Consider the following 16,027-nt stretch of genomic DNA (forward strand, 5'->3'; position numbering starts at 1 on the left):
GAACACCCTTCGTGCTTCATTACCGCCAGCCATTTTTTATTCTGTTTATGTAGACGACATACAGATAGGGTTCAAATCCTGCAACCTTACTGTATGTGAGAGGCAAGTTCAACAGGGCTTGAACAAAGTGTCCAAATGGGCAGAAGAAAACGGATTTAAAGTTAACCCCAACAAAAGTTCTTGTGTGCTTTTCACAAGAAAGAGAGGGCTCATTGCAGAACCCAGTATCGAAATGTATGGTCAGCGAATTCCTGTGAACAAAGAACACAAGTTTTTAGGCATCATACTTGATTCGAAATTAACGTTTATTCCACACATAAAGTACCTCAAGGTTAAATGCTTAAAAACAATGAACTTACTCAAAGTATTATCCCACACAACATGGGGCAGCGACAGGAAATGTTTAATGAATCTTTACAAGAGCCTCATCCGATCACGGTTGGATTACGGTGCCGTGATCTATCATTCTGCAGCCCCGAGCGCGCTAAAGATGCTAGATCCGGTCCACCATCTAGGAATCCGACTGGCCACTGGAGCTTTCAGAACAAGTCCTATTGAAAGCTTATATGCAGAATCAAATGAGTGGTCACTTCATCTGCAGAGAACATACATCAGCCAAACATATTTCCTGAAAGTCCACTCTAACCCTCAACATCCATGTTTCAATACCGTTAACGATATGACATATGCTACACTCTTTCATAATCGTCCCTCCGTAAGACAGCCTTTCTCGCTGCGTGTGAGGGAGCTTAGTGACGAAATGCGTGTCCCAATCCTCGAGCTCCGCCCAATGCATCCAGCCAAGCTGCTACCTCCTTGGGAGTGGCAGCTGATACAATGCGATATATCCTTCATGCAAGTTACAAAACACGCTCCAGAGATTGAAATCCAAATGCATTTCCGGGAACTCCAGCACAAATACTCCTGCACGGAGTTCTACACAGACGCATCGAAGTCACACGACGGGGTGTCCTATGCAGCCGTCGGTCCATCCTTCTCGGAAACCGATGTACTGCATCCAGAAACTAGTATCTTTACGGCTGAGGCTTACGCACTGCTGTCGGTCGCAAAGCATATAAATAAATCAAAACTCCAGAAATCAGTTATATATACGGACTCCCTTAGTGTTGTGAAGGCCTTGATGTCTTTCTGTAGCCACAAAAACCCTGTAATTAATGAACTCTACTCCGTACTGTGTAAAGCATATATATCTAACCAACATGTGATTATATGCTGGGTGCCTGGACATAGGGGCATTGAGGGAAACGTACTAGCGGACCAGATGGCCACATCCATTTCATTGCATGCAGTTTGTCCTACTGCTTCGGTCCCTGTCACAGACCTGAAGCCTTTCTTAAGAAGAAAACTGCGAAACCACTGGCAACGTATGTGGGACGCAGAAGTAAATAATAAACTACATGTAATAAAGCCACAGTTAGGTTCTTGGCCCTCCGTAACAAAATCACGGCGAACAGATGTCCTATTCTGTCGCCTCAGAATAGGACACACGTTTGGCACGCATAACTTTCTACTCACTGGAAATGATCCTCCAACCTGTGGCAGATGCGGGGAGAGGCTGACCGTCCTCCACGTTCTCCTGGAGTGTCGGGCAGCCGAATCTGAAAGAAGGAAACATTTTTCCCTAGCATATCGGCAGCACATCCCCCTACATCCCGTAATGCTACTCGGCCCAGAACCTTTATTTGACGCCAACGCAGTCCTAAGTTTTCTGAGAGATGTTGTCCTGCATATCTTTAGCCCCACATGTTCGTAGCGGGTCCTCTCTTCAGAGGATGCCGCTGTGATAGGTCTTTCGTATAGCACGCGCCTCTAGGCCCTTGTCGTTCAAGGGCTCTGTCGAGGCAGCAGTGCTGCAAGTAATTTTACGATCTTATATATTTTATAATTTGCATCATTCTTCTACGATGGATTTTAATCTATAGTATTTGTCATAAGTCATCGCCATAATTTTATAGCACGAACATTTTACGCACTTTACAGCGAATATTTTTAGGCCACTTTACAGCCAAGTCACATCTTCCATAATACATCTTCAACATTACCACGTGTCATGGCGCTCTTTGGCCAAACCTGGCCCTTGCGCCACAAAACACAACACATCATCATCATTTTGCAAATATGTCCCACTTAGTTAAAGGAACCTTTGTGGAACGAGATTAGAAGAGAGAGAGACGCATCTCTTCGAGGAAAGGCGGAGGGTGCGGTACTGCATTTAGAGCCTGGGCAGAAAAAAGAAATGAGGGTATCCTTTTTCGTTGCACCTCCAGCGGTGCGTAAAATTCTTTGTCTTAGATGGTAACGCTCACGTAATCTCATTATTTTGTATTTGGGAAGATAAAGAAAAAAAATTTCGAAATTTAATGGTCAGGATAAGAGAACGGTACATGTTCAGACTCAATACATAGAAAGAGCTAAGCCTGAGAATATTTATCAAAACTACGCAAAGTTGGACTTGTTGGTATGGGGTCGTTTCTTGTGAGATTAGGTTCGCGGGAAGTGCAACAGATGGAAAATGTAGACATGCCGAAAATAGCGCCGACTCTTGACACATGCTTTAATCGAAAACCTACAGACTATGTGGAAACACGTCGTCATGTTACTGTGTGACTTCTCCGTTACAATTTATTCTGTTTGTTTCTTTACTGAACCTTGAGTGGAGTGAGACTCGGCGCACGTTCTCACTGTGTCTACCTTTCCGCCTAGTGTATTTTCTGCGGCACCATGGCACAAGAAAATAATGTTGCACAAGAAAAGAAAAGCCTCTATACCCTTTCTAAAGATAATAATGCGCTACCGTTGTGTCCATTTTTAGGTTATTTCTTAGCTGATCTCTAATTGCCTAAAGTCACGTTGTGTGCTACACTATAGCTGATATAACACTGAGAAGCTGTCCCGACCGAGACGGCAAGCTTAGATTGAAATATATCGTGCATACAGAGTCCCAGTGTATAAACGAAAAGGAAAAAAAGTTGTTAGCTTAGATAACGCAACTTCAATTTGGAAAAATATTATTTAAGTGCAAGAGTCATTCCTTTGTGCTGTCATTGCAAAATTCCGCCGTTTGAAATAAAGAAAGCAATATAACCAGCACCCCTCCCTCCGTACCGTACGACGTCAGCGCATGTTACCTTAAAAATTTATCAAACCTGGCCCACGATAGCACTGCTTTTTGTCAGCCTCTGGTGACGGCCCCAAGCACGATTCACGTGCTCGCATAGTCTCCAAGATCGGCACGCGCGATATAGGAGGTCATGGTGCTTGTGGGCCTTTCGAACGCTGCGCCGTATTCGTCGAATACCGGATCGTGCAGCCACATACGAAGTGCAGATATTTTAGTTTTTTTTCTCTGAAACGCAGGAGGATGTCTAATTATCAGCTGAGGTTCTGCGCAACCTACAAGCGAGCAGCATAGCTAAAGAAATAAAATTAAGAAAAGGAAGTTAAGCAGGGAGGAAGGAAGGAGTTCCATTTTTAGACCTTGCTTCCTTTTCGCATGTGCCGTTTTCTTTCTTCTCGTTTTTTTTTTTTGCTTCGAGACCGCCCATGGCGTTGTTACACATACGGAACGTACTCAGTCGTTGTTAGTAATCTGCGAGGCTTTCAAATTCTTCCTTGAAGTTACAACCGCGTGCTTGCGAAGAAAGTAATGAATTATTGATATCGATGATGTCCTACATATGTCGGCGTACCTTTATCAACGTCTACAGTCGCTCACAGCTTGTATTATTACGCAGTCGTCTTTCTCTGCTTAAAATTGATGGATTGTGCTATATGTAAAATTTGTCGAGTTTTGCCTGTCATTTTGTATGCATGTAATCTTCTTTCTTGAAATGTTAAACTAAACGAAGGAATGTATTGCAGAAGGGCTGAAATCCGGGCCACTTGGTACATAGTTGAAGGAAAAAACCATCAAAAACAGAAAGGACAAGAGCAGAGGTTCACATCACAACGACTGGAGAAACGTAACGTAGACTCAATGGGGCAGCGTTAAAGTATTTTAACAGTAATATAACGGGTTGACGCTCTCAAGAGAATCAACTGCTGCAGTAAAGGTTCTATGCCAACTTGGCTATGATTGTTCAATTTACGAAATGTTCAATCACTTTATAAAATCGCAATATATCGTGAAAATAGTGTGGAGAGTACGTTCGTCGTTTAATGTTATCAAAATCATAATCGGTTTCTGCGGCTCATAGCATATTGCGCCATACGGCTGCTTTTTTTTATTGCGGTATCAAATATATGAACACTCAAGGCGCATTTCTATCGTCACCGTGGTGTTCCGTGTGAAATCCAAGGGCGATAACATCGTCACCGCGCGCCGTATTTTGTATGTGCGAGTGAAAGCGCGTGAGGATGAGCGGCAATGGCGCCTCCATCTCGCGCGTGCAAGAGAGGAAAGTGGGGAGGAAGCGCGCCGTCTTCCGTCGTGCGAAAGGCACCGGGGAGGAGGGGAAGGAGGAGGGCCGTCCTATTACGGCGGCTGCTGCGTACGGCACGGACCCTATTTTGAAGTGGGTCAGCGATCGGGACATGTGCGCCGAGTGCTTATAGTTTAGTGCGAGCTGTGTTTTCGCTGCTTTGTTCACGTTGAAGGGAGAGACAGCACGAAGGGTCAATTCACTCGCTGCTGCTGCCGCGCTTCCTTGCTGCAGTGTTCTGACAGCGAGTTTCCGCGGTCATCGAGTGAGATGCATTCGTGTTTGCTTGTGCACGCGTGACAGCATGCTTGTTAATTTAGCTAGTAAGCAAATGTTTACAAGCCTATACGGGCGATAAAATTACTATCCTTGCTTCGCATAGCTGTCTACTAATTTGCTATCGCAATAGATGCTTCGCCTTACGAGCTACACTGCGACCTTTATTTCGCTGATGGCATTCTTTTATAATAATTTGTTACGGTCTTACTTTTATTTTTATTTATTAGCGGTTTGTTTGCATAATTACTGTTTTACTATGCTTAACTGAGTGTAATCTTGGTATATTTTTTTCGCTATTGAGAGTATATGTTCATTTCTTTTCCTCTGCGTCGCGCATTGTAATTGTTTCTTCCCAGCCAGCATTTGTGAGGCCCCATTAGAGGTGTTCTGAGAAAATGAGACGTTTTGATGATGATCATAATAATAATGACGATTATCAACTGAAAATGATTGTTCGAGAATTTACAACGCCTGTTTTGGTGAACTGCGATGTCTTTTCACAACAGTTTGGGTCTCTTTTTTTCGTGATTTCAGATCCAGGAATTTTTTACATCCGACTGGGGAGCATGCGAGCCTCTGAAGAACCCGCTTGTCATACCAGAGGTGAGGAAGGCGTGGCCCCACATTTCTATTAATGCATACGCACACGTGATCGACGTCTATTTACGTTTATATATTGAGGCGTTTTATAAACGACGAAGAAGCAAAACACCGCGAAGCCGCGTGAAAGCAGTCTAACAATTTATCGGGGCCAACGTGTGTCCAGAAGACTAGCGACACTCAAATCACAACAGTGGCAGCGAGCCCAGTCGTCGGTCCTCGAATCCAGTTTCGCGGATTAATTACACTAGTTATTTATGCACGCGCTGCCACACGTTCCGCAGTAATCCCTGACACTCACGTGCATTCGATAATGTATGTACAACACCATTCCCGTGACGCACGCACTCTAGTTAAACAAGACCGTCTCTTAAGCTATACCATCGTTGACATCATTAAAGTAATTTTTGATTTACAGTGACAAATATTAACTTCATAACAGTGTGAATCTGATGAAAAGCGGTGAGTGACAAAAAGTAAAACAATTTAAGCGTGATAATATATTGACGGTAAGCCGCGATAAGGTGGCTGGAATTGGGAGTAATTCACAGCCACGATACGGCGACGCTTTAAAGAATGCATGTGCAGTACGATCCACATTTAAAAAAGACACCTCACTGTTATAAAGTCAATCATAACTGAAACACTTGTAACTTAACGACAAAAACTAAAGTCTGGTCGGACGCCTTTAACCTAACTTCTGCGCATGACAGTCTGCATGCCTTTATACAATATATACAATATTTCCTCTGTAATCTGCATACACAGATAAATGGCTGTTCTCCTTTGAAATTTGTCGAGCTGTACGACGGAATTGTTATTTTCAAACAAAATGGCGTTTCGGGTTGTCTTTCGCATCATATAAACCTCGTCATGAGTCGCTTCATTGACGACGAGTTTCGCTGTCATTAAAAGCCGTTAATGTGTGCACATACGCGCATGCGTATATACGAACTCTGTCTATCATTGGTTTGAGACCAACGGAACTGGGATGTGTAACAGTGATGTTCTTCGTGTCGAGACCCTCGTCGAGACCAGCAACCGATCGCGCACCGACATACGAAACTACGCGCGCGCCGTGCCACGATCTCGGAGGCCCCCGCTCACTCAATTCTAGTTCTCAAAGCTACCGCCTCATGCCGCACGAAGTCGTAGTCGTCCCCGCTTTGCCGTGTTCGATTCGAAAGGAGGGAGCTTGCGCCAATTATTCGCTCCATCTAGACGCAGAGGCTACAAAAAATGGCTGTCGAACTTTCTCTTGCGCTTGGTAAACTTTAAATGTCTAACGTATCTTGATTTAGAACGTTCGTCTTTACAGCGAGCATCCGAAACGAGGAAGCTTGCGCCAATTATTCGCTCCATCTAGACGCAGAGGCTACAAAAAAATGGCTGTCGAACTTTCTCTTGCGCTTGGTAAACTTTAAATGTCTAACGCATCTTGATTTAGAACGTTCGTCTTTACAGCGAGCACGAATTGACATGGCCTCAGCAGGGTGCCTCGATTGACGATCCAACGATGCGAGGCGGCGTATTTTGCGAGCGGCCACCCACAGCTGCGTTTGTGCCACTTAACCGTTCTGTCAGCGCCTGAAGTTGCAAAATACGAAGAAGAAAAGTAACTGACACGACTGTACGTCGGAATCTCAGCAACCGTCTTGTCGTCCCTGTTGCTTCTTGTCTCGGTCTTCGCTGTTACAAAGCGCTGTCAGCATGATGAACCAACTCTCCCAAAGGAAGGTAATGTTGCATTACGGTGCTTGTCTATGTTGCTGCACTCGTAACAACCTAAATAAGTAAACGTACAACAACAACAACGGCCAATAAAGGTGAAGCTTTACTGTCATAAACAGAGAAGGGTGTACTTCGCAAAATCGTAGGCGAAAAGTAATTACTGTCTTCAATGTGTAGTCAACTTAGTTGTATTCCTCACTGTCATTCAGTGACACCTGGCGTCCGATATTCCCGCAACCTTGCATTTAGGCATCCGTCTTCGCGATCAGTAACACGTCACACGCGTTTTTTGGTCTTATTATTACTGCTCTATAAACTGCTGTGACTACGTGCATTATTTTCAAGGGCACGTGTTAAGCACCCCAGTAAAATCATTTCCATTTGCTTTAGATAAGAGTAACCACGATGTAGCACGTAAATGTCTATCCTACATGCTCAGAAGAGATTACGAAATGAGAACTAAAAACACTATAGACAAGAAGTATTCAAAATCTCACTTATAGTTAACACAAACACTTATTGCAAGATTGCGAACACCTTTGACCTACGTGAAGAGTGATCCTTGATATCACCGTAGTGAAATATTTGTCTTCCCCTAACAGATGAGCGATCCTCAGACCTGGATTCGGTGTCAGAAGCATCTTCCAGAACATCCCAGTGACATCGAGGTAAATTACTGTCAAAAGTTGCTTCGGGGAGAAACACGTTTTGCCACCTGCCTCAGCAAATTATATCTAATAATGACTCGATGAAACACAAAACTCTACTGAGAGATAAATGAAAAAATTATACAGTAAGGTATTCAAACTTCGAACATGGGTGTTGTTATCCACATTGAACGAAATTTTCTATAAAGCATCGTTTTTTCGTTAAACTATTTAAATGTAAAGTGCCCTGAAGTTTATGTGTTCGTATCGTGCCAGGTGGTTGCGTTTCTTATGTAAGGAACCTAAACGCCGTATATCATTTTGTATAGAACTGCCAACCGACCACGCGTTTACCGATTTGCAAAAGTTCCCGTTGCCTGGAAGTTTAAAGGGACACTAAAGGGAAATGATAAGTAGATGTGGACTGTTGAAATACCATTCGAAAAACCTCGTAGCACTTGTTTCGCGCCAAGAAAAGACTTAGTTTAATAGAAAATTGCATCTGAAGGGTTCGAATGCCTTTTTTGAAATTCCAATCTCCCGCCAGCCTACCAGGGGAGTGGTGACGTTGCATACGACGTCACCACTCTTTGTTGCCGTGGGTCAGTAAAACGGCGCCCGACAGATGGCGGTACCGAGACAAGACACGGCGGCGTATTCGCCGCTGCGGCTGCTTTTTGGTGAAGTGGCGTAGACCATTCGGGCATCCTGTGAAATCACATGGAAGTTGAATTCTCTGCTACTTGCAGTTTGTGCGAGTTTCGTGAGCTAGCAAAACCAGCGCAGCACTACGCGATAACGAAACTAGTGAAACACAAAAGCGTGGGCGGCGCGGAGTCGAGCGAAAATGAAACCTTTCGACCACCCGCGTGGTTGTCAAGGGTAATTTGAATTGGTTATTTTTTCTAAAAATTAGATTGAGCCAGACAAGCAGCATTTTGTTGCGTCATATAATATAATACGAGGATTTTTTTGCAACAAATGCTTGAGTACTAGTGACAGAATTTAACTGAGGAGTACTTCCGTCATCGGGCAAGTACTTGAATGTCCCGGGGGAGTCTCTAACCATGTCCTGCATCTACCTCGATTTCTCGATTATTAGGGCTCTGTTCGCGATAATATTGACGCCACTTTCTATCACTTTAGCTTGACTTAATATTTGCCTTTAGTGTACCTTTAAAATTTATTAGTTGTATGCGAGTAGCAAGTTACGAGAGAACGATGCTCTCGGGACGCACAAATATTGCCGAAGTATTCCACCAACTCATTCCTTCTAGCCGATAGGCAGCATCCGAATAGCGTGCAGATACGTGCACAGCGATGAGCAGAGTTAAGGTGAACACGCGAGCGCTCGACCATGCTCCGCGATGAGCCCGCGTTGCCGGGGTGGCCGCACGTCGCAGCAAGCCTGACCAGGCGCGATGATGCCCGAGGGCGTCGCCTCATGTCGTCTGCTACAGTTTTTTGGACTTGCCAAGCCTGCGTTGCAACAAAGACAATTCTACTTTCAAAAGTATGTCGCTGTCGCTGGGAAGCCAGCTTTATGTTTGTGCACAGCGTGTAAAAGGTCGGCCGTTTCGCCAACTTGAGCGTTAATAAAATGCATAGACGTCGTTAGGCTTATCCGTGGGAAAAAAAGCATTTTCGCCTGTCCCGTTACCTCCCAGCTGGTCCCGAAGGGAACCAAATTACTGTCGCTCAAGAGTGAATAGCTTGCTCCAGTCGATGGAGCTGATTTGGCAACGTACGGGGAGGGGGAAGGGGTCGAGGGGTGGAGGCTTCACAAATCGAACCCGGCTAGTGCAGAACTGCTGTTAACGAACTTTCATTCACAATACGACACAGGCTAGGCGCGCCCGAACAATGTAGCGGATGACCCGAAGCCATGCCTCCAGGCGTTACTGCACCGCAACAGGTTTGCTTTGTTGCGCGGCAACGGCGGCTTCTCTGGAGCTCCGCGCAGCGCGGTCACGTGTTCGTTGCCACTACGTGCCAACAGATATATGCAGTTAGTGATAGCGTCCTTGACTTGATTAATCCTGTAAGAAACGGTACCTCCGGGATGAGCGGCTACTTCAAAGAGGATACTGAAGAAGTGCAGTCGAAAAAAATGTATGTGAAGGCTGAAGTGACGCACCGTGAATACTGTAACAACCTACAACTTATGTATGCTTGCTGCGCGTCCTACAGGATGACATAATTGATCTGCTATCAGTTCCACGAGTAAGCGCTATATCAATACAAAGGTTCCCGTCCCACCATCTGCGTTGATGACCGCACCTCCAGAAGGTTCGAAAGCGAGAAAACTTCTAGACATAAGCAGGATTTCTTCAGGTTTACGCAGCATTTTCTTGATTATAAAAGAAATATTTCATGTCTAACGTCATTTTGGATCCGTTGTGGTTCAGTAACCATACACGAGGGTAAATCCGAAAGTCTTTGTCCCAATTTTTAATAGCCAAAATTACAGGTAATTACAAATATACGTACGTGCAGTTACGTGCCTTACACTATTTTTGCGCATAGTCCCCACACCGGTTCAGACATTTGTGCCATCGCAGCACTAAATTTGAGATGTCCCATGTCGTCAGTCAGTGACGAACGCGGTCTTCCCGAACGCTCATTGTCATGCAAGTCTTCAAGCCTTTTGCGAACTCACAACACCGCGAACCCATACTTCTCAAAGCTAGACGCCGTTCCCCATACGTGGGCTGCATTTCCCTGTGGATTTCGATGGGCACTCGTCCCCTGCTCCATACATAACGACTAACACTTGGTTGCTCGTATGTCGTTGGCGTGTGAAGCACAACCGCCATCTTCAAGAACTGACAGCAGCGCCGTGCCGCGGAGCTACCAGCAGATAAGTCCGGGCCGGTCCACGAAAGGTTCACCGCTGGGAATGAATATGTTGACTTCCCGTTTACAGCCGCAATTTGGCTAAAAAAAATACAGGGGCAATGACTCCCTGATTCGCCGTTGCACAAACGGGAAGATGAGCTCCTGTAAACCCGACTATCCCAACACACGGTTCAGAAATTATGGCTACCCGTTTCCCCATGTAGTGCGCATACACACGCAACACACAACCATACTAGATAAATTGAGATTGTAAGTGTAAAAGTGTAAGCAAAGCTAAAAGTAAAGGTGAGACATTTTGCCCATTGCACAGGCAATAAACAAAAGTCCATACCACTGAGCAGCACAGGCATATATATCTGTGCAATATATATATATATATATATATATATATATATATATATATATATATATATATATATATATATATATATATATATATATATATATATATATATATATATATATATATATACAACGTAAGTACAGTTCACCACAAAATAAATCTGTAAATCAGGCAGATCAGTTAATTTGGTTACATGCACATAACGAATCTTTAACCTGTGAAAGCTTATATCAGCAATATTAATAGAGCTATAACATATTGTGTTCATTGCTCTAACAGGCAGTTTTAGCTCGGGGGCTGCTCTCTAAATACGTAGGAACGGATATATCATTTCTTTTCGGCCACCAGTGCAATGACTAAGTTTATTGCATAAAAGACATAATGAAACATTAGCAACTGTAGAAAGCATATTTTTTTATTTAGGACTTGAAATATATTTTATAATAATTATTGAAATTTACGGAACCTGCAGAAACTATGAAATTTACAACTCTGTTACTCAGTAATAAAAACGACATCATAATTCTACAATTATCTCGTAATAATAAATTGACAGCCGACAAAACTTATGTCTGACCCACTGCTCTGTGCAATACCAAATTGATATGTGAGTGGCACTAACATTTGCAACACCCTCATATACATTTAACAAATTCATGTAAAGTGTAAATTTATTTGTCAAATTTGTTCCCTTCAGGTGAATTAACGAATGGAATTTACAGAACTGCGATATCTGTTTTCGATGCAGGAAGCACACTTTTTTAAACATTAAGCTTCCATCGTTAAACTGACCGTATGAACTAACCATTTTCTACTTCTGAAAAAAATTGCAAGAGCTGGTTAAATTTCCGCTCCCTATAGTCACTAGAATTTGACTTTCTCAAACGCAACAAATTTAATTCATGTTGCTTCCCGGGTTTGTGTGATAAAACATTTCTGCGTTTTACATGTATTCGAACAGGTGACATAGAGTTCCCGAGCTAAATCTTCTTAATTCCTGCGGAGGTCGAAGCCGCGAATAATAAATCAAACCAATTAATTAAAAACGCAATGACGTGCCCAACATGCTTCCGTGTTAGCGCCAAACTGCTCGATTTTTATCATTGCTTGAAATAAAGACGTCAGAATTGTAATGTATTCTTTTAATTATTGTTATTCACGTTGTAGAAGTTGTTGGTTCGCAAATTCGGCACCGGCTGCTCCTTGCGCCTCGAACAGGTTAAAACAGATAAGCCTGTTTCACGTGCTTGCGAGTTTGCACAACGTCTTTCGCAGCTACGACTTCCGCAAATGTGCAAACTTTGCATCGCAATTGCGCGCCTATCCGATCGTGATGACTGTGATTTTTTGCATTCCCTAGGACCTTCTGCGGTAAGGCTTAAATACTCCTTGCGTACGCTTACGCGGTGATCTTTGGCGGAAACGATGTAAAACAAACTGGACACTGTTTTCGTGACACATTTTCGTGTGTGGGCCCGTTACACCATCGTGAAAAACAATTTAGGCAAGCAACCATCAGTGACGGGTCTGATGACCCCCGTTGTTGCTGGTTCCCAGTCCATGCCACATGTACGAATTCGCAAACAATCTCAGTGCCTCCGAAAATCTAAAAAAAAAAACATCGGGCAAAACTTACATGTGGTGACAATTAATGTATGCGAATAGTCAAAACATGTCGTGTGCTGTGCACCGTGCTACAGCCGAGCTCCTCTCTTGCGCTTCCCTGTGGACTCGCTGCGCCATGTAGCGGCGTTGACGCGAAGTCTGCTCATACGTACCGAACGGCGCATACAGTGACCCAAGTGATGTCAATGAGATTCACTGAAGAGGTGCACATACTCAGTGGTACTTACACCCAGTGGCCTCTGTCGCACATATCCAGTGACACATACCCATGGGAACGGCCCACATTTTTAGACTACGCGCCCCGTTTTCGTGTCGGAATGCATCATGTAACCGCACAAAAACAAGGGACAAAGAAGGAACACACAAGACAGGCGCGCGCCCGTTTTCGTGATAGGCGCATATTTTTGGTTGGGGTTTCACTGGGGGAAAGAAATTAGCCTGACAGTCCCAAAAATAATATTCTCATTGAAACCGTGCTCACTACGCGGCCGACGGCACACTTACGGCACACTTAACCGCACCTGCGAATTGCGGTTGCAAGAATTTGCATGTGCGAAGTCGCAGGCCAATCACACCTTCTGATACTAGCTTTACCCACATAGTTTTGAAACACTCACGCGCAGTATTTGTGTACGTAGAAGAATAGTTAATGCATCCGCAAAGACGTTGTAGTGTAGCGGGCAACACAACGCAAAGATACTGTAGAAGAAACAACGCGGGTTAAAGTGAAAATATTACGCAATATATACAAGGCGACAGTACAATCAAGAAACGTTAATACAAACAAACGCCTTTGTACATACTTTAACAGCAGCCCAACAATGTCGCTGTCTTGAAGGAGCCTTTACAATGTTATCAAAGTCCGCTTTTGCATCGCACTTGTAGCCAATTAAAGGCCAAATCAAGCCAAATGATATCTTTAACCTTCGGGGCATATGATCTAATTGCACAAGTGGCAATTTAAATACACGGTATACGGTGTCAAAACGTGTAAAGGAGAATGATGTACCTATAGATCCTCGAAGAACTCACATTCTGTTGTGCTTGTTTCGGTGTACGCAGGAATACCTCCCAAGGCTTAGCAGATGCATGCTCAAGAGCACTGGATGGGTAAGAACCATTGCCTGTCCATCGCAATCTTTTCTTGAGAAACTTCGCTGGCCTGCTTGCATCGCTCGTCTGCAGAGAATCGCAATGCAAATTTTGTCGTTTTATTCACACATGCTTTTTCTTTTCCTTCGCAGGTTCGAAGCAACGGAAACATGAACCTGAGCAAATACCTTCAGTACCTCAGTCTCCTCGGCCTTGACAATGAGGTCAGCAGCGTTGCGTGCTTTATATCAATGAGGGTCATGTCCGAATTCAAATGTAAATTTCCCGCAGAGCGCACAATGTCGTTCGTGACCAAATGCAAGGGCGAAATCATGGCACAGTGCATAATGATGCCGACAACCAAATGCAAAGGCAAAATTATAGCGCAGGGCCAATGGCATTCATGATAAAATGTAACGGCGCAATAATGGCCCAGCGCACCATGACTTTCCTGGCCAAGCAGAACGGCAACATTATAGCGGGGCACACGATGAAGTTAATGATAAAATGCTCAGGCAAAATTATGGCACAGCGCACAACCATATTCACGACCAAATGCAAACGCAATATCATGGTACAGCACACAGCGATGTCCATGACCAAGTGCAAAGACAAAATTACGGCGCAGCATGCAACGATCTTCAAGGATAATGCAAACGCAAGATCATAGCATATCGCGTCCGCTGATACTCATCTCGCTTCTAGACACTATGCACAACCGAGAATTACTGAGCAAAGCTCTGTGCCGTTCAAGCAAAGAGCAGTCGTCCTGCATTACTTCTGCAAAGATTCGGTTTGTCGTATGACTAGTTAGTACGTGGCAGTGGAGCTACCACGTACTAACATGTCATTGGAATAAGCAGCTCCAATGTCATATACCATTCCAATTACTAGTTAGTACGTGGCAGTGGAGCTACCATGTACTAACATGTCATTGGAATGGTATATGACATTGGAGCTGCTCAGCGCAGTCGTGGTTTCTGGAATGTGGTGGCTGCGTGATTTTTCTTTATTAAGCAAACAAATACAAGATATTGTTGTCGCAATACAATACGAGAGTTGTTGCAATGTCAGGGGTGCCCTAAAAGCAAGTAGCGGTCATGTTTAGGTACGAAAAAAACAATTATTTGAGCACTGCATACTTTCACCGTCGATTTGTAATCGCCCGAAGAGGCGTATGCAACATCAATCATCTGACGCGTATAGCCGCATGAGCACACTATATTACGGGACTGAATTCGCGCATATTATTAGATTTTCTGCGACTTAGTCACGCACTAAAAATATAAATTCACCAAAATATGTAAGCACCAAACAGAAATATATGTAGGATAGTGCAAAGAGAAAGTACTCAAAAAATGTTAAACAAACCTCTTGCTAATTTGGTAAATGAAAAGAAAAACCCCTGTAAGTAATTTCATTCCGCTTCAAGACTAAGGGTGTTTTCGTTCTAGTGAATATTGTGAATATTCGCCAGAAGACAGAGCGTCCGTATAGCCCACAGTAGTGCACCTGCATTTGTGCGGTCACCTGTAGATCAACAAAGAAAGCGCCAAACGTAAAAATATGATAGAAAGATCTCATTGCAAGAGCTCCCTGATGTAGCACAACTGTCTTTCTGTGGCAACAACTTGCGCCGTACATCTAGTTCCGGACACCGAAAGAGTGCGAAAATATGCATGATTGAAAGCGGGCCTTCAATTTCACCCTCGTTTCTTGTCAGCGTTATGGTCTGCTGCAAGTTACCACTTATTTCGGGTACCGCCTGCGCGCATTAACATTCCTCCGCAGGCTTGCGTATACGTGGCTCTTTCGTCACAAATGAGCGATCAACAGCCAGGGTGTAGCCCTGTATGGAGGTGCGTTGACACACTTCCATAAACGCGCGCATCTCCAAGCTCGGTGGTGTGAGGAAACACAACTTCTTTTTTTCAAACACGACCTGAATCGCTCCTCCTGCCTCGACAGCTAACCCTTCCCGACCTCTTCATTTTCGCTTCATCTAAGCACAATTCCATCGAGAATACAACCGTTGATGCTGCGCCTAAGATTGCTTCTACAAGACGAAGCGACCTGCTACCGAATCTGAAGGCTCGCCAGCCATGATACGAAGCAAGAAGGTAGATAGAAGGGGAGGGCAGTGTTGGCGAGGCAGAGTTCAAGCACTTTCATTAGGGTTAGGTCGAGCACAGCTTTGTGCCGCAACCGCAAGAATTCCGCAGCATCGCCCCCGCTGCTGTACACACACTCGGGGTATAACGTACATAAAGCTAGACAGTCAACATATACGCCCGCACAAACACAACGAACATACGCACGCACACCACGATGCGAGGCCTCGCTCAAAGCGCTGACCCCCCCGAGGCTACCAATTATAATGACCCGCCGAACGCCCGAGGGTCGGGTTT

General features: G+C 44.3%; 1 protein-coding gene across 1 annotated transcript in view; it reads left to right on the forward strand.

Annotated features, from left to right (window-relative positions):
• The window catches only part of LOC142564908 (uncharacterized), a 42,622-nt gene that overhangs the window by 14,641 nt on the left and 11,954 nt on the right, over positions 1–16,027 (forward strand). The window contains exons 2-5 of the mRNA XM_075676109.1: positions 5,256–5,324; positions 7,655–7,720; positions 13,590–13,637; positions 13,772–13,843. Of these exons, the coding sequence (XP_075532224.1) occupies positions 5,256–5,324; positions 7,655–7,720; positions 13,590–13,637; positions 13,772–13,843 (255 nt within the window). The remainder of the gene's footprint in view (positions 1–5,255; positions 5,325–7,654; positions 7,721–13,589; positions 13,638–13,771; positions 13,844–16,027) is intronic.

Source organism: Dermacentor variabilis, chromosome 11 (genome assembly GCF_050947875.1).
Source record: "Dermacentor variabilis isolate Ectoservices chromosome 11, ASM5094787v1, whole genome shotgun sequence".
Taxonomy (NCBI): domain Eukaryota; kingdom Metazoa; phylum Arthropoda; class Arachnida; order Ixodida; family Ixodidae; genus Dermacentor; species Dermacentor variabilis.